This window comes from Taurulus bubalis (genome assembly GCF_910589615.1).
Source record: "Taurulus bubalis genome assembly, chromosome: 6".
Lineage (NCBI taxonomy): Eukaryota > Metazoa > Chordata > Actinopteri > Perciformes > Cottidae > Taurulus > Taurulus bubalis.
This window is the reverse complement of record NC_136594.1, coordinates 71,981-92,274: the sequence shown is the minus strand read 5'-3', so window position 1 is coordinate 92,274 and position 20,294 is coordinate 71,981. Positions and strand designations below refer to the sequence as shown.

The 20,294-nt window shown below is 47.4% G+C and overlaps 1 protein-coding gene across 1 annotated transcript in view; it reads left to right on the top strand.

Annotated features, from left to right (window-relative positions):
* The first annotated feature begins 5,089 nt into the window (after positions 1-5,089).
* Positions 5,090-20,294, top strand: part of sos1 (son of sevenless homolog 1) — a 35,768-nt gene continuing 20,563 nt past the window's right edge. Inside the window, exons 1-9 of the mRNA XM_079219472.1 lie at positions 5,090-5,390; positions 7,028-7,153; positions 7,673-7,804; positions 7,889-8,053; positions 9,101-9,310; positions 9,917-10,060; positions 14,453-14,563; positions 14,670-14,768; positions 16,621-16,748. Coding sequence (XP_079075598.1) covers positions 5,304-5,390; positions 7,028-7,153; positions 7,673-7,804; positions 7,889-8,053; positions 9,101-9,310; positions 9,917-10,060; positions 14,453-14,563; positions 14,670-14,768; positions 16,621-16,748 — 1,202 coding nt within the window. The 5' untranslated portion in view covers positions 5,090-5,303. The remainder of the gene's footprint in view (positions 5,391-7,027; positions 7,154-7,672; positions 7,805-7,888; positions 8,054-9,100; positions 9,311-9,916; positions 10,061-14,452; positions 14,564-14,669; positions 14,769-16,620; positions 16,749-20,294) is intronic.

Sequence of the window (20,294 nt, the reverse complement as noted above, 5' to 3'; positions counted from 1 at the left end):
ATACATACATATATATATATATACATACATACATATATATATATATATATATATATATATATATATATATATATATATATATATATATATACATACATATATATATATATATATATACATATATATATATATATATATATATATATATATACACATACATATACACACACACACACACACACACACACACACACACACACACACACACACAAGTACAGTGTTTTTACCTGATAAGAGAATATTTGAAGTCATTGAAGCAAGATCCTGAGCCACGGACTTTGAGCAGATTGAGGACCATGTGGAACATCTGGAGAACATGTGGAACATCTACAAGAGAACGTCTCAGAGTCCCTTTACTCGTCAAACACTGGACCTGGTCCACCAGCTGGTCTGAGATCAGAGCCGGCCGGTGGGTTTGATCTCCTCACACACAGGAAGTCCAGGTGTGAACAGGTGACCAGGTGTATGAACTGAATGCTGCTGCTTGGTGCTTTAGTATTTATTAAATGTAGGAGTTGACGTGCAGTCTTCTTCAGCTCAGTCTCAGATCTGTACCCTCTAATACCCTCTGGCTGATGGGGGCGTGAAGATCTCCTCATCAGGTACTCCTGATACCCCCTGAGACCTGTATTTGCCTCTGAAACACTCTTGTACCCCCTCGTACCCCTCTAATACTCTCAGATCTACAGATAACCGTTTAAACCCGAACAAATCCTCAGATGCCTTCTAGAATCTCTTTCTGATACCCCTCCGGAACCCTCTGATACCCCTCTGATGCCCTTCCTGAACCCTCTGATACCCGTCTTGTACCCTCTGATACCCTCTTGTACCCTCTGATACCCCTCCTGAACTTGCTGATTCCAATACCCCATCCTTTGCCCCTTGAGCTCCGTGGTACCCTGTTACCCCTCTGCTCAGTCTCTCTTCCCTCTTCTGTTGGCATCCTGGTGTTCAGCTGTAAATAAAAATTATAAACATCATGAGACTGATTTGCTCTCGTTTGTTTACAGATGTTTGTATTTACTTATTTGTAGTATTTATTTGATGTTAGTATTTAGTTATTTTACTTGTAGTGGTATTTAATTATTCTACATGTATTAGGATAGCTTTTAATAGTTTAGTTTGATTCTTTGTAGTTGTTATACTTAGTCTTTTGGCTGTTCATTTGTTTATTAATGGGTAATATGCAGGAGAGGCAGGTACAGGACCAGCATGCACCTGGGTAGGCCGATGCTTTTGACCAGAGCAGGAGAGGCAGGTACAGGACCAGCATGCACCTGGGTAGGCCGAGAGGCAGATGAGGATTCCCTTTGTTCTTTTGTTTGTTTGCTTTCTGTTTCGTTAAATTATGAGAAAAATGGAATCCTGTCTGGAAAATGTCTTTTGAATCGCAAATCCTCTGATTTATGTTATTGTTTTTGATTAATCGGACAAATGGCCACTACAATATATTTATACATCTAATGTCATTATAAATATATACTATGTGTTAACACTGCTGTGGTGCAACCAGATCTCTGCTCATCAAAAGAAAAGGTTTAGGGAACACAAAGTCTATTTCATGATGGAATCCTAAAACCTGAATGTATTTATTTATTTAGTCAGCAAGCTGTGAGGTTATTCTCTTTCCACTGTTATACACATGCATGTATATATATATATATTAGTGCTATCATATTAGCGCGTTATTAACGGCCTTAACGCAAACCAATTTTAACGTTAATGCATTTTCATTTTAAATGTTTTTCTGGCGAGCACCAGGACGGATGTAGCTCAACCGGAAGCAAAACAACAGGCAGCCGTTTGGGCGGAAGCTAGGCTAACGCTACGGCTAACGTTACGGTTAGAAATGAATGAATGGTGACGCGATACAAATGAATGATGAGACGTAATGAATGGAACGTTTACTTTCAACAAGTTGTCAGATGGTTCCCTTGACAAGACCAAAGCGGTATGAGCCGTTTGTCATTGTGAACTGAGCTATCATCATAGCCTCTCCAGCCTGAAATAATGAATGAATGAATATATACTTTATTAATCCCCAAGGGGAAATTTTTTGTCGTCATCAGTAGCGCCTTACAATTGAAGATACAAACACACAAGATAAAAGATCAAATATATAAAGAAGCAACAGGGATGAAAGATATATACAAATTAAAATAAAGTCATATATATATATATATAAATATACACAATAAAATAGAATAGAATACAACTAACTGGAGAATATATTTATATTTACAGCCGCAGAGTAGCTGATTAGGGGTGATGCTAACTCTGCGCCCCCTCATCACAGCTGATGCTAACTCTGCCCTCTCGTCATAGCTGATGCTAACTCTGCCCCCTCGTCACAGCTGATGCTAACTCTGCCCCCTCGTCATAGCTGATGCTAACTCTGCGCCCCCTCGTCATAGCTGATGCTAACTCTGCGCCCCCTCGTCACAGCTGATGCTAACTCTGCCCTCTCGTCATAGCTGATGCTAACTCTGCCCCCTCGTCATAGCTAATGCTAACTCTGCCCTCTCGTCATAGCTGATGCTAACTCTGCCCCCTCGTCATAGCTAATGCTAACTCTGCGCCCTCTCGTCATAGCTGATGCTAACTCTGCCCCCTCGTCATAGCTGATGCTAACTCTGCCCCCTCGTCACAGCTGATGCTAACTCTGCCCCCTCGTCACAGCTGATGCTAACTCTGCCCTCTCGTCATAGCTGATGCTAACTCTGCCCCCTCGTCATAGCTGATGCTAACTCTGCGCCCCCTCGTCATAGCTGATGCTAACTCTGCGCCCCCTCGTCATAGCTGATGCTAACTCTGCGCCCCCTCGTCATAGCTGATGCTAACTCTGCGCCCCCTCGTCACAGCTGATGCTAACTACGAAGAACACACTTATTGCAGCCGTAGCTAAACGGGTGCTACTGTGTGTAGCCTGTTAACGTTGTGGAGGACGGGGTCTAGCTGATATCATACGCATCGCTTCCAACAACAGGACCTACGAGTTGCCTTCGAGAGCCTCCATTATAAGCCACGTGCAGAAGTTGCAGGAAAGTGAGAGGCTCCGGTCCAGCAGGCGGGAGAGACAAAAGCAGTCGCGCTCACTGGTGATCACTGGACGTCCCTCAGAAAACCACCTCGGGGTCACGGCCCTTTTCTTTGATCCACAGTGGAAACTTGAGTCGTATGCTCTGACTGTAGACAGAAGAGAGGCACTTTATGAAAGTATCTGGAGATGGGACATCAACACAGAGTCGTCTCCCTGACAACGGAGAGTGCACATAACATGCTGGCAGCGGCCTGCAGCTCCTCTGAGCACCGAGCCGTCCCGGGACTCTCACCAGCCCGTGTGACAGTGCGTGGGCAGCATGCAGAAGAGTTGTGGGTCTTTAAGCATAGCCCAGCAAAGCAAGCGGAGCTCGAGCAGCAACAAGTCAACCATCATCAAAAGGAAGAGTCACTCGCACAGGAAGTGTCAACTAGATGGAACAGTACCCTGGAAATGATCACGTGAAAAATCAGCTTTTTCGCAACCTAACGCGTCTGTGCATTGACTTAACATGTATCCTGGACGCGCGAATATTTTGCAACAGTGTGAACACGGCATTAGGTTGCGAAAAAGCTTTGCGAATTTTTCGCCGGGCGTCGCGATAGAGGAGAAACGGCGTTGCGAATATTCGCAAATCCGCTTTTTCGCTTTTTCGCCGGCGTTGACATATTTCAACTCCAGCGAATAATTCGCCCGACACGGAGTTGCGAAAGCCAATCAGCGTTGAGAAGCTCCGCCCGGCATCACCGCCGTTACTGAATGAAACTGCTGGTCCGCTGAAGGAGCGCTGGAAGCGGCTTCATCATTCAGACACTCGTCCTGGAGGAGGAGCTGTGTGCGACTACGGATAATGTCATGAACCCAGACACGGGGCGGTTGATGTTCCCACGTGTGTGGGACTTCCTCAACAAGTATAAAGCAGAACTAGAGGTTATTTACCTGGTGGATGAAGGAAATAGTAAATGTTTTCAAGACAGAGATAAGCCCCACCCCCTTTCCCCAGCGATGGTTGCGAAAAAACGGATTAACCACAAAGAGCGAAATTTTCACCTGCAGCGCGATATAGGCGAAGTGGAGTTGCGAAAATTCGCAACTGTTTTGGTGTGAACACGGCATAACTGTTACGGTTCATTGTTCCGAAATAAGAGCGCGCCATGTGTGCACTTTATAATGTTATTTTGTATGCCCTGGTTGGCAGTTGTTTTTCAATAAAATAAAACTTTTTCATGTTGATAAGACCATTGAAATGAAAAAAAAGGGATTCATTGCGATTAATCGCGAGTTAACTATGACATAAATGCGATTAAATATTTTAATCGTTTGACAGCACTAGTGTGTGTGTGTGTGTGTAAGTGACTGTGTGTGTGTGTCGCTGCCACGCGCTGCCTCTGAAGCACACGCTCAAAATCAGAAGCTCCGGCCACGCACGTCACAACCTCCCCACCGCGCATGCGCAGCTGCTCAACAGTCTCCAGTCACAACAACCGTGCACTGTCAGCTCGCGGCCGAGAACCGTAACCCTTCAGGGGTCTTCAGTCCGAGAGAGGCCGGAGAGAACCGTAACCCTTCAGGGGTCTTCAGTCCGAGAGAGGCCGGAGAGAACCGTAACCCTTCAGGGGTCTTCAGTCCGAGAGAGGCCGGAGAGAACCGTAACCCTTCAGGGGTCTTCAGTCCGAGAGAGGCCGGGCAGAGAGCCGCAGGAGCGGGCACACAGCAGGAGCAGGAGGGGTAGAGGACCAGAGCCGCTCCGAGAGGCGCCAGCAGCCCGCTGATTCACAAACATAACCCGGTCCTCCTCTCAGCGGGTCCGAGACCCACCTGGACCACCTGGACCACCTGGACCACCCAGACCCACCCGGACCAGCGGCTCACCTGTCGGGTCACCTGTCGGCTCTCTAACCCGCTGCTGATGGATCATCTGCAGGCTGCTAGCGTTAGCGCACATGCTACATGCTAACAGGCTAATGCACCAAGAGGGTCCCGGTTCAGGTCCCGGTTCAGGCTCGGTTCGGGTCCAGTATGGAGTAGCGGGTCCATGCTGACCTCCCGGTGAACGGAACCCGTAAGAACCGACCTCCGGGGCCCTCTGGCCGCAGGCAGCGCCCGCTGAGCGGCAGAGGATGGTCGCAGAGACCGCAGCTGCTCTGGAGGACCGGCCCGTCGCCACCCTCCCTCCCGGACTCAGGCTCGGCCCGGAGGCCTTCATGTGAACCGGGTCGGTCCCGCTGCGGGTTCAGGTTCAGGTTCGGAGTCAGAAGCCATCATGCAGGCCGGGCAGCCGCAGTACGACTTCTTCAACGAAGAGAACGGACCCAAGTGGAGAGGCTTGCTGGTGTCTTCACTGGAGAAGGTACTCACTCATTCACCACTCATTACTCACTCACTCACTCATTCATCACTCTCTCACTCACTCATTACTCACTCACTCATTCATCACTCATTCACTCACTCATTACTCACTCACTCATTCATCACTCTCTCACTCATTCATCACTCTCACTCACTCATTCATCAATCACTCACTCACTCATTCATCACTCACTTATTCATCACTCACTCATTCATCACTCACCACTCATTCATCATTCACTCATTCATCTCTCACTCATCACTCACTCATTCATCTCTCACTCATCACTTACTCATCACTTACTCATCACTCATTCATCACTCACTCATTCATCACTCACTCATTCATCTCTCACTCACCTCTCACTCACCACTCACTCACCACTCACTCATTCATCACTCACCACTCACTCATTCATCACTCACCACTCACTCATTACTCACTCACCACTCACTCATTACTCACTCATCACTCACTCATTCATCACTCACCACTCATTCATCACTCACTCATTCATCACTCACTCATCACTCACTCATCACTCACTCATTCATCACACACTCACTCATCACTCACTCACTCACTCATCACTCACTCACTCATCACTCACTCACTCATCACTCACTCATCCATCACTCACTCATTCATCACTCATTCATCACTCACTCATTCATCACTCATTCATCACTCACTCATCACTCACTCATTCATCTCTCACTCACTCATTCATCTCTCACAGACATCTTAAACACAGTAACTGTAGTGACACTGGATGAAGTCAGTTTGTTGTTGGTCAAACAGAAACATGCAGACAAGGTGTGTTTACACACACACACACACACACACACACACACGGGTGTGTGTGTGTGTGGTAAACATTCAGTCTCTTCACTGCACCCTGTTTCCCTCACTAGGAACCATCGAGTACTTTACTAGTACAGTGATGAATACTGTGTCTGGAGAAGGTACTCACTCATTCATTACTCACTCACTCACTCACTCATTCATCACTCTCTCACTCACTCATTACTCACTCATTCATCACTCTCACTCATTCACTCACTCATTCACTCACTCATCACTCACTCATTACTCACTCACTCATTCATCACTCACTTATTCATCACTCACTCATTCATCACTCAGTCATTCATCACTCACTCATCACTCATTCATCACTCACCACTCATTCATCACTCACTCACTCATCACTCATTCATCACTCACTCATTCATCACTCATTCATCACTCACTCATTCATCACTCACTCATTCATCACTCACTCACTCATTCATCTCTCACAGACATCTTAAACACAGTAACTGTAGTGACACTGGTTGAAGTCAGTTTGTTGTTGGTCAAACAGAAACATGCAGACAAGGTGTGTTTACACACACACACACACACACACACACACGCACACACACACACACACAGGTGGAGTGTGTGTGTGTGTGGTAAACATTGAGTCTCTTCACTGCACCCTGTTTCCCTCACTAGGAACCATCGAGTACTTTACTAGTACAGTGATGAATACTGTGTCTTTAGTAGTACAGTGATGAATACTGTGTCTTTAGTAGTACAGTGATGAATACTGTGTGTGTGTGTGTGTGTGTGTGTGTCTCTCTCTCTCTCAGGTGCTCTACCAGGTGCACCCTAACCTGGTCTCCCAGCAGGAGGCGCTGCAGTACATTGAGCAGTTGATTCTGCTGCTGCTCAGCATGCTGTGTCAAGCCCAACCAAGAACTGTACAGGATGTGGAGGTACACACACACACACACACACACGCAGGAATGTTTTTTATGATTATTTACTAAAAGTACAACCCAGTATGTGCACATAGCTGTGTGTGTACACTGAAATGCCAGGAGGGTTAGGGTTCATCCTCTCTCACTGGACCAGGAGGGTTAGGGTTCATCCCCTCACTGGACCAGGAGGGTTAGGTCATCAAGACCACAGAGACCAGGACACCTTGACAAGTCACTTCTTTTATTGGAATACTGCTTCAACCTTTTTAAGTCCAGCTGTTAGTCCAGGTGTTTAGACCTGAGTCCAGGTGTTTAGACCTGAGTCCAGGTGTTTAGACCTGAGTCCAGGTGTTTAGACCTGGTGTAGACTAGATGTTAGACCAGGTCTAGACCAGGTGTTGGACCAGGTCTAGACCAGGTGTTGGACCAGGTCTAGACCAGGTGTTGGACCAGGTCTAGACCAGGTGTTGGACCAGGTCTAGACCAGGTGTTGGACCAGGTCTAGACCAGGTCCGTGACGGTCCCCCTCCACAGGACCGGGTCCAGAAGAGCTTCCCTCACCCGATAGACAAGTGGGCGATCGCTGACGCTCAGGCCGCCATCGAGAAGAGGAAGAGGAGGAACCCTCTGGCTCTGCCTGTGGACAAGATCCACCCACTGCTCAAGGTACGGCCTTCTTCCTAACCCTTCATCACCATCATCATCATCATCATCATCCCTGCTGTTTCCCATGATGCATTGTGTTGGCAGGAGGTGCTGGGGTACAAGATAGACCACCAGGTGTCGGTCTACATGGTGGCGGTGCTGGAGTACATCTCTGCTGACATCCTGAAGCTGGCAGGGAACTACGTGAGGAACATCCGTCACTACGAGATCTCTCAGCAGGACATCACTGTGGCTATGTGTGCAGACAAGGTACACACACACACACACACACATCACTGTGGCTATGTGTGCAGACAAGGTACACACACATCACTGTGGCTATGTGTGCAGACAAGGTACACACACACACACACACACACATCACTGTGGCTATGTGTGCAGACAAGGTACACACATCACTGTGGCTATGTGTGCAGACAAGGTACACACATCACTGTGGCTATGTGTGCAGACAAGGTACACACATCACTGTGGCTATGTGTGCAGACAAGGTACACACATCACTGTGGCTATGTGTGCAGACAAGGTACACACATCACTGTGGCTATGTGTGCAGACAAGGTACACACACATCACTGTGGCTATGTGTGCAGACAAGGTACACACACATCACTGTGGCTATGTGTGCAGACAAGGTACACACACATCACTGTGGCTATGTGTGCAGACAAGGTACACACACATCACTGTGGCTATGTGTGCAGACAAGGTACACACACATCACTGTGGCTATGTGTGCAGACAAGGTACACACACATCACTGTGGCTATGTGTGCAGACAAGGTACACACACATCACTGTGGCTATGTGTGCAGACAAGGTACACACACATCACTGTGGCTATGTGTGCAGACAAGGTACACACACATCACTGTGGCTATGTGTGCAGACAAGGTACACACATCACTGTGGCTATGTGTGCAGACAAGGTACACACACATCACTGTGGCTATGTGTGCAGACAAGGTACACACATCACTGTGGCTATGTGTGCAGACAAGGTACACACACATCACTGTGGCTATGTGTGCAGACAAGGTACACACACATCACTGTGGCTATGTGTGCAGACAAGGTACACACATCACTGTGGCTATGTGTGCAGACAAGGTACACACACACACACATCACTGTGGCTATGTGTGCAGACAAGGTACACACATCACTGTGGCTATGTGTGCAGACAAGGTACACACATCACTGTGGCTATGTGTGCAGACAAGGTACACACATCACTGTGGCTATGTGTGCAGACAAGGCACTCACTCACTCACTCTCTCACCTGTCTGTCTCCAGGTGCTGATGGACATGTTCCACCAGGACGAGGAGGACATCGGCGGCTTCCCTCTGATGGACGAGGAGCCGTCGGCCAATGAGGAGCAGAGTTACTGCGAGCTGGTGAGGAGCTTCATGGCCGACGGCCGGCAGTTCCTGAGGACGCTCAACCTGCTGATCAAGGTGTTCAGAGAGCCCTTCAGCTCCAGCGCCTCGCTCTTCTCTCAGCATGTACGTACTCACATGAACACATGACGCCCTGACAACCTGACAACCTGAACATATGAACACCTAAACACCTGAATACCTGACAACCTGAACACCTGACAACCTGAACACTTGACAACCTTAACACTTGACAACCTTAACACTTGACAACCTGAACACTTGACGCCCTGAACACTTGACGCCCTGAACACTTGACGCCCTGAACACTTGACGCCCTGAACACTTGACGCCCTGATCACCTGACGCCCTGAACACCTGACGCCCTGAACATATGAACACCTGACAACCTGAACACCTGACAACCTGAACACCTGACAACCTGAACACCTGACAACCTGAACACCTGACAACCTGAACACCTGACAACCTGAACACTTGACTACCTGAACACCTGAACACCTTAACACATGAAGACATGAACACCTGACGCCCTGACAACCTGAAACCCGAACACCTGAACACCTGACAACCTGAACATATGAACACCTGAAACCCTGACACCAGACACCTGAACACCTGACACCTTAACACATGAAGACATGAACGCCTGACACATGAACACCTGAACGCCTCCCGGTCGCTGTGATTGATCCGGTGTGTGTCCGTCAGGATGTTGACAGCATCTTCAGCCGGATCGTTGATGTCCACGAGGTGACGGTGAAGCTGCTGGGCCTGATCGAGGACTCGGTAGAGATGACCGATGAGGGCAGTCCTCACCCGCTGGTGGGGAGCTGCTTCGAAGACCTGGCGGAGGTCTGTGATGGTGGCCTGGACTTATGGGCCGCTAGTGTAACGTGTGTGTGTGTGTGTGTGTGCTTATGTGTGGTCTATACTTTTAATGGAAGGTTCATTTGAACAGTGAGAGGCGGAATATAAAGACAAATATCCAGAAAATCACATCATACAAATGAAAGTTATACATTTCTTTGCATTTGTTTGTGTGAAATAAGTATTTGATCCCCTGATACCAGCAAGAGTTCTGCCACAGACCGATTAGACCTGCAATAGACTGGAATGGACCACAGAGGAATGCTGACGATAACCCCAAGAACACTGCCTAGCATGGAGAAGGAGGCATTATGCTTTGGGGTGTTTCTCTGCTGAGGGGACAGGACGACTTCACCGCATCAAGGGAGGATGGACGAGGCCATGCACCGGGCCATCTTGTCCAACAACCTCCTTCACTCAGCCAGAACACTGGGGATGGGTCATGGATGAGTCTTCCATTACGACAATGACCAAAAACATACGGTCAAGGCAACAAAGGAGTGGCTCCAAAAGAAGCACATGGAGGTCATGGAGTGGCCCCAGAAGAAGCACATGGAGGTCATGGAGTGGCTCCAGAAGAAGCACATGAAGGTCATGGAGTTGCTCCAGAAGAAGCACATGAAGGTCATGAAGTGGCTCCAGAAGAAGCACATGAAGGTCATGGAGTGGCTCCAGAAGAAGCACATGAAGGTCATGGAGTGGCTCCAGAAGAAGCACATGAAGGTCATGGAGTGGCTCCAGAAGAAGCTCATGAAGGTTATGGAGTGGCTCCAGAAGAAGCACATGAAGGTCATGGAGTGGCTCCAGAAGAAGCACATGAAGGTCATGGAGTGGCTCCAGAAGAAGCACATGAAGGTCATGGAGTGGCTCCAGAAGAAGCACATGAAGGTCATGGAGTGGCTCCCGAAGAAGCACATGAAGGTCATGGAGTGGCTCCCGAAGAAGCACATGAAGGTCATGGAGTGGCTCCAGAAGAAGCACACGAAGGTCATGGAGTGGCTCCAGAAGAAGCACACGAAGGTCATGGAGTGGCTCCAAAAGAAGCACACGAAGGTCATGGAGTGGCTCCAGAAGAAGCACACGAAGGTCATGGAGTGGCTCTAGAAGAAGAACATGAAGGTCATGGAGTGGCTCTAGAAGAAGAACATGAAGGTCATGGAGTGGCTCCAGAAGAAGCACACGAAGGTCATGACGTTGCTCCAGAAGAAGCACACGAAGGTCATGAAGTGGCTCTAGAAGAAGCACACGGAGGTCATGGAGTGGCTCTAGAAGAAGCACACGGAGGTCATGGAGTGGCTCTAGAAGAAGCACATGAAGGTCATGAAGTGGCTCCAGAAGAAGCACATGAAGGTCATGGAGTGGCTCCAGAAGAAGCACATGAAGGTCATGGAGTGGCTCCAGAAGAAGCACATGAAGGTCATGAAGTGGCTCCAGAAGAAGCACATGAAGGTCATGGAGTGGCTCCAGAAGAAGCACATGAAGGTCATGGAGTGGCTCCAGAAGAAGCACATGAAGGTCATGGAGTGGCTCCAGAAGAAGCACATGAAGGTCATGGAGTGGCTCCAGAAGAAGCACATGATGGTCATGGAGTGGCTCCAGAAGAAGCACATGAAGGTCATGGAGTGGCTCCCGAAGAAGCACATGAAGGTCATGGAGTGGCTCCCGAAGAAGCACATGAAGGTCATGGAGTGGCTCCAGAAGAAGCACATGAAGGTCATGGAGTGGCTCCAGAAGAAGCACACGAAGGTCATGGAGTGGCTCCAGAAGAAGCACACGAAGGTCATGGAGTGGCTCCAAAAGAAGCACACGAAGGTCATGGAGTGGCTCCAGAAGAAGCACACGAAGGTCATGGAGTGGCTCTAGAAGAAGAACATGAAGGTCATGGAGTGGCTCTAGAAGAAGAACATGAAGGTCATGGAGTGGCTCCAGAAGAAGCACACGAAGGTCATGACGTTGCTCCAGAAGAAGCACACGAAGGTCATGACGTTGCTCCAGAAGAAGCACACGAAGGTCATGAAGTGGCTCTAGAAGAAGCACACGGAGGTCATGGAGTGGCTCTAGAAGAAGCACACGGAGGTCATGGAGTGGCTCTAGAAGAAGCACATGAAGGTCATGAAGTGGCTCCAGAAGAAGCACATGAAGGTCATGGAGTGGCTCCAGAAGAAGCACATGAAGGTCATGGAGTGGCTCCAGAAGAAGCACATGAAGGTCATGAAGTGGCTCCAGAAGAAGCACATGAAGGTCATGGAGTGGCTCCAGAAGAAGCACATGAAGGTCATGGAGTGGCTCCAGAAGAAGCACATGAAGGTCATGGAGTGGCTCCAGAAGAAGCACATGAAGGTCATGGAGTGGCTCCAGAAGAAGCACATGAAGGTCATGGAGTGGCTCCAGAAGAAGCACATGAAGGTCATGGAGTGGCTCCCGAAGAAGCACATGAAGGTCATGGAGTGGCTCCAGAAGAAGCACATGAAGGTCATGGAGTGGCTCCAGAAGAAGCACACGAAGGTCATGGAGTGGCTCCAGAAGAAGCACACGAAGGTCATGGAGTGGCTCCAAAAGAAGCACACGAAGGTCATGGAGTGGCTCCAAAAGAAGCACACGAAGGTCATGGAGTGGCTCCAGAAGAAGCACACGAAGGTCATGGAGTGGCTCTAGAAGAAGAACATGAAGGTCATGGAGTGGCTCTAGAAGAAGAACATGAAGGTCATGGAGTGGCTCCAGAAGAAGCACACGAAGGTCATGACGTTGCTCCAGAAGAAGCACACGAAGGTCATGAAGTGGCTCTAGAAGAAGCACACGAAGGTCATGGAGTGGCTCTAGAAGAAGCACACGGAGGTCATGGAGTGGCTCTAGAAGAAGCACACGGAGGTCATGGAGTGGCTCTAGAAGAAGCACATGGAGGTCATGGAGTGGCTCTAGAAGAAGCACATGGAGGTCATGGAGTGGCTCTAGAAGAAGCACATGGAGGTCATGGAGTGGCTCTAGAAGAAGCACATGGAGGTCATGGAGTGGCTCTAGAAGAAGCACATGGAGGTCATGGAGTGGCTCTAGAAGAAGCACATGGAGGTCATGGAGTGGCTCTAGAAGAAGAACATGAAGGTCATGGAGTGGCTCCAGAAGAAGCACACGAAGGTCATGACGTTGCTCCAGAAGAAGCACACGAAGGTCATGAAGTGGCTCTAGAAGAAGCACATGGAGGTCATGGAGTGGCTCTAGAAGAAGCACATGGAGGTCATGGAGTGGCTCTAGAAGAAGCACATGGAGGTCATGGAGTGGCTCTAGAAGAAGCACATGGAGGTCATGGAGTGGCTCTAGAAGAAGCACATGGAGGTCATGGAGTGGCTCTAGAAGAAGCACATGGAGGTCATGGAGTGGCTCTAGAAGAAGCACATGAAGGTCATGGAGTGGCTCTAGAAGAAGCACATGGAGGTCATGGAGTGGCTCTAGAAGAAGCACATGGAGGTCATGGAGTGGCTCTTGAAGAAGCACATGGAGGTCATGGAGTGGCTCTAGAAGAAGCACATGGAGGTCATGGAGTGGCTCTAGAAGAAGCACATGGAGGTCATGGAGTGGCTCTAGAAGAAGCACATGGAGGTCATGGAGTGGCTCTAGAAGAAGCACATGAAGGTCATGGAGTGGCTCTAGAAGAAGCACATGGAGGTCATGGAGTGGCTCTAGAAGAAGCACATGACGGTCATAGAGTGGCTCTAGAAGAAGCACATGACGGTCATGGAGTGACTCTAGAAGAAGCACATGACGGTCATGGAGTGGCTCTAGAAGAAGCACATGGAGGTCATGGAGTGGCTCTAGAAGAAGCACATGGAGGTCATGGAGTGGCTCTAGAAGAAGCACATGAAGGTCATGGAGTGGCTCTAGAAGAAGCACATGGAGGTCATGGAGTGGCTCTAGAAGAAGCACATGGAGGGCATGGAGTGGCTCTAGAAGACGCACATGGAGGGCATGGAGTGGCTATAGAAGAAGCACATGGAGGGCATGGAGTGGCTATAGAAGAAGCACATGAAGGCACACAATCCCTCCTGAGAAACTGCTGAGCTACAAGAAACCTTTGACCTGTGTACTACCAGCCACGGTTTCTCCATCACATACTGAGTCATGTTTTGAGGGGATCAAATACTTATTTCACACAATCAAATGCAAAGGAATATGTAACTTTTATATGATGTGATTTTGGGGATTTTATTTTTTAATATTCTGACTCTCACTGATCAAATAAATCTACAATTCAAATTATAGACTAGATTATATATAAAAGTGTGCGTGTGTGTGGTGGTTGTTGGAACACTGATCCTAACGAGATGTTTTATTCTGTTGAGTTAAACACATTTCTCTTCTATCTGACGTCTGATTGGTTGATAGGAGCTGGCGTTTGACCCCTATGAGACGTACGCTCAGGACACCCTGCGCTCCGGTTTCCATGAACACTTCCTGGGTCAAGTGTCCAAACCAGGAGCAGCCTTACACCTCCAGGTAAACCCTGTGGTGGTAGTGGTGGTGCTGGTGGTGATGATGATGATGATGATGATGATGATGATGATGATGATGATGATGCAGTAAAAGTGCTCTCTGTCTTCAGTCCATCTGTGAAGGTTTTAAAGAGGCTGTTCAGTATGTTCTGCCCAGACTGCTGCTCACTCCTGTTTACCACTGTCTGCACCTGTTTGAGATCCTCAAGGTAAGACTACTACACCTGCTCCACACCTGTACTACATCTGTACTGCACCTGCAACACACCTATACTGGAACCTTTATCCTCCAGTCATTTCTTATTCTAGTGACGCTACCTGGAACCTTTATCCTCCAGTACTGTCTTATTCTAGTGAAGCTATTAGGAACCTTTATCCTCCAGTACTGTCTTATTCTAGTGAAGCTATTAGGAACCTTTATCCTCCAGTACTGTCTTATTCTAGTGAAGCTATTAGGAACCTTTATCCTCCAGTACTGTCTCATTCTAGTGAAGCTAATGGGAACCTTTATCCTCTAGTACTGTCTTATTCTAATGACGCTACCTGGAACCTTTATCCTCCAGTACTGTCTTATTCTAGTGACGCTAATGGGAACCTTTATCCTCTAGTACTGTCTTATTCTAGTGACGCTAATGGGAACCTTTATCCTCCAGTACTGTCTTATTCTAGTGACGCTAATGGGAACCTTTATCCTCCAGTACTGTCTTATTCTAGTGACGCTAATGGGAACCTTTATCCTCCAGTACTGTCTTATTCTAGTGAAGCTATTAGGAACCTTTATCCTCCAGTACTGTCTCATTCTAGTGAAGCTACTAGGAACCTTTATCCTCCAGTACTGTCTTATTCTAGTGAAGCTATTAGGAACCTTTATCCTCCAGTACTGTCTCATTCTAGTGAAGCTAATGGGAACCTTTATCCTCTAGTACTGTCTTATTCTAATGACGCTACCTGGAACCTTTATCCTCCAGTACTGTCTTATTCTAGTGACGCTAATGGGAACCTTTATCCTCTAGTACTGTCTTATTCTAGTGACGCTAATGGGAACCTTTATCCTCCAGTACTGTCTTATTCTAGTGACGCTAATGGGAACCTTTATCCTCCAGTACTGTCTCATTATAGTGAAGCTATTAGGAACCTTTATCCTCCAGTACTGTCTCATTCTAGTGAAGCTACTAGGAACCTTTATCCTCCAGTACTGTCTCATTCTAGTGAAGCTACTAGGAGCCATTTAATTCTATAATTAGTTTAGCATTTAAATATTTAGTTTGGGCCCAGTACCTGTAATTCAGACTCAAATAGCAGACTTAAAGATTTGAAGCCAGTTTATGTCGACCCGTCTGGTTTAACAATGCCCACCATGTGTCCCAGTATCACACTGATGTCAGCTGCATGCTCCCAGTCACACCAGTATCATTTAGATCCAGTCCTGGTCTGGGACTTTTAACTGCAACTGTAAACTCCTTTGGCCCAGTTGAGGTTAAATCTCTGAAATACCTCCAGTCATGTTCTGCAGATTATTTCAGGGCTGAAGGGGGGGCAGGAGCTTTATCCTGATCTGGTTCTGATCCTGGACCCTGCAGGAACAGGACAGATAAGCTCAGACCAGATTCTGCTTTATTTCACTGAGTCTGTTTAGATTATGCTGCTCGACCTCGACTAAGATCTTGGTTGGATCTGGTTCTGGTCCAGTACCTTCTGTAGGCCAAATATATCAGGCTTAGTCCTCCCTCTTCTTGCTTGCCTTGAAACTTACTGGTTCTCGTCTAGTCTGGTCCAGAGTCTTCTCTTTATCCAGCAGTTAAAAGGATCTGGTCCTGATCCTTTTTATATCTGCTAATTGTATAGTACAGATCAGCTCCTGGTCTACGGTGGTTCCTGAAACCTTTGCTGTGTAGTGTTTGGTGCTTCACCTGTCCTTGCAGGTGAAGCACCTTGGTGCTTGGGGGGTCCCGGACTTTACTGGGGGTCCCGGACTCTATTGGGGGCCCTTTGCTGGGGGTCCCGACTGCAAACGGGAAACTGTGACCGACTCTTTCTTCCACGTCTTTATTGTTTCTGCAGCAGCTGGAAGAGAAGAGTGAAGAAGAGGAGGATAAAGAGTGTCTGAAGCAGGCCATCACCGCTCTGCTCAACCTGCAGAGCAGCATGGAGAGGATCTGCTCCAGGAGCCTCGCCAAGAGGAGGCTCAGGTACCTCACCTGCACACACCTGTACCTCACCTGCACACACCTGTACCTCGCCTGCACACACATGGACACATCTGTGCACACCTGCATCTCACCTGTGCACACCTGCATCTCACCTGTACACACCTGCATCTCACATGAACACACCTGTACTTCACCTGCACACACCTGTACCTCACCTGCACACATCTTTGCACACGTCTCAAGTTTTCATTCATGAGGCCTTTGAGTTGTAGTGTTTTTTGGGGGGGTTCTCGTTGTTCTTTTATGCGGTGTTGTGGTTCTTTGAGTTCTAGTGCTTCTTAGTTGGGTTTTAGTGGTCCTGTATTAGGTTCTAGTGGTCATGTGTGAGTTGTAGTGGTCCTGTATGAGGTTCGAATGGTCCTTAATGAGGTTGTAGTGGTCCTTTATGGGGTTCTAGTGGTCCTTTATGAGTTATATTGCTATTTAATGGGGTTGTAGTGGTCCTTAATGAGGTTCTAGTGGTCCTTTTTATGAGTTGTAGTGGTCCTTAATGAGGTTCTAGTGGTCCTTAATGAGGTTCTAGTGGTCCTTTATTTAATTAAATTCAGTTTATTTTGTAGAGCCCAAAATTAGGAATTTAACTATAGACCTGAAACAGCCCTAACTATAGCCCTGAACCAGCCCTAACTATAGACCTGAACCAGTGCTACCTATAGACCTGAACCAGCCCCAACTATAGACCTGAACCAGCCCCAACTATAGACCTAACTATAGACCTGAACCAGCCCTAACTATAGACCTGAACCAGCCCTAACTATAGACCTAACTATAGACCTGAACCAGCCCTAACTATAGACCTGAACCAGCCCTAACTATAGACCTGAACCAGCCCTAACTATAGACCTGAACCAGCCCTAACTATAGACCTGAACCAGTGCTACCTATAGACCTGAACCAGTGCTACCTATAGACCTGAACCAGCCCCAACTATAGACCTGAACCAGCCCCAACTATAGACCTAACTATAGACCTGAACCAGCCCTAACTATAGACCTAACTATAGACCTGAACAGCCCTAACTATAGACCTGAACCAGCCCTAACTATAGACCTAACTATAGACCTGAACCAGCCCTAACTATAGACCTGAACCAGCCCTAACTATAGACCTGAACCAGCCCTAACTATAGACCTGAACCAGCCCTAACTATAGACCTGAACCAGCCCTAACTATAGACCTGAACCAGTGCTACCTATAGACCTGAACCAGTGCTACCTATAGACCTGAACCAGTGCTACCTATAGACCTGAACCAGCCCCAACTATAGACCTGAACCAGCCCCAACTATAGACCTAACTATAGACCTGAACCAGCCCTAACTATAGACCTAACTATAGACCTGAACAGCCCTAACTATAGACCTGAACCAGCCCTAACTATAGACCTAACTATAGACCTGAACCAGCCCTAACTATAGACCTGAACCAGCCCTAACTATAGACCTGAACCAGCCCTAACTATAGACCTGAACTAGGGCTGTGCGGTATACCAGTTCCAGATTTCCATACGGTATGAATGTTTCATATACCGTCATACCGGTGGTTACACGTAACAACTGTTGTTGCGGCGGTCAACTAGACAGCTGTGCCGTCAGCGACCAGCGCCGTCAACAAGCCGTTTATCCTCAAGAACAGCAGGCGGCAACATTTATTTTTTACAGTTTAATACCGGGAGCAGTGGAGCTACTTAGCTGTCAGGGTAACTTGGTTCACTTATGGTTCAAAATTACACGGCCAAATTGAATGCTGGGAAGTTGGGCGGCGAACAGCTGTTTGTGTGGCGTGTCTTCCGGTCTGCCTCTTCCTGTTTTTTTTGTGCACAAACTCTACCCAGCATGCAATTCGGTGCTGTAATTTTATAACAAGTGTGAACCATGACTGAGCCCAGTTACACTGACAGGTAAGTAGCTCCACTGCCTCCCAGTATTAAACTGTAAAAAGTCAATGTTGTTGCTGCTGTTGTTGTGGCTATGGACGGCTGTCTAATTGACTGGTGCTGTTAATGGAATCAATGTGTTTACTTGTTTAAAAAAATATATACCGCGAAACCGCCAGAATCTTACAAAATACCGTGGTATGAATTTTTGCCCATACCGCACATCCCTAACCTGAACCAGCCCTAACTATAAACCTGAACCAGTCCTAACTATAAACCTGAACCAGTCCTAACTATAAACCTGAACCAGTCCTAACTATAAACCTAAACCAGTCCTAACTATAAACCTGAACCAGTCCTAACTATAAACCTGAACCAGTCCTAACTATAAACCTGAACCAGTCCTAACTATAAACCTGAACCAGTCCTAACTATAGACCTGAACCAGTCTTAACTATAGACCTAACTATAGACCTGAACCAGTCCTAACTATAGACCTGAACCAGTCCTAGCTATAGACCTGAACCAATCCTAACTATAGACCTGAACCAGCCCTAACTATAGACCTGAACCAGTCCTAACTATAGACCTGAACCAGTCCTAACTATAGACCTGAACCAGCCCTAACTATAGACCTGAACCAGTCCTAACTATAGACCTGAACCAGCCCTAACTATAGACCTAACTATAGACCTGAACCAGCCCTAACTATAGACCTGAACCAGCCCTAACTATAGACCTGAACCAGCCCTAACTATAGACCTGAACTAGGGCTGTGCGGTATACCAGTTCCAGATTTCCATACGGTATGAATGTTTCATATACCGTCATACCGGTGGTTACACGTAACAACTGTTGTTGCGGCGGTCAACTAGACAGCTGTGCCGTCAGCGACCAGCGCCGTCAACAAGCCGTTTATCCTCAAGAACAGCAGGCGGCAACATTTATTTTTTACAGTTTAATACCGGGAGCAGTGGAGCTACTTAGCTGTCAGGGTAACTTGGTTCACTTATGGTTCAAAATTACACGGCCAAATTGAATGCTGGGAAGTTGGGCGGCGAACAGCTGTTTGTGTGGCGTGTCTTCCGGTCTGCCTCTTCCTGTTTTTTTTGTGCACAAACTCTACCCAGCATGCAATTCGGTGCTGTAATTTTATAACAAGTGTGAACCATGACTGAGCCCAGTTACACTGACAGGTAAGTAGCTCCACTGCCTCCCAGTATTAAACTGTAAAAAGTCAATGTTGTTGCTGCTGTTGTTGTGGCTATGGACGGCTGTCTAATTGACTGGTGCTGTTAATGGAATCAATGTGTTTACTTGTTTAAAAAAATATATACCGCGAAACCGCCAGAATCTTACAAAATACCGTGGTATGAATTTTTGCCCATACCGCACATCCCTAACCTGAACCAGCCCTAACTATAAACCTGAACCAGTCCTAACTATAAACCTGAACCAGTCCTAACTATAAACCTGAACCAGTCCTAACTATAAACCTAAACCAGTCCTAACTATAAACCTGAACCAGTCCTAACTATAAACCTGAACCAGTCCTAACTATAAACCTGAACCAGTCCTAACTATAAACCTGAACCAGTCCTAACTATAGACCTGAACCAGTCTTAACTATAGACCTAACTATAGACCTGA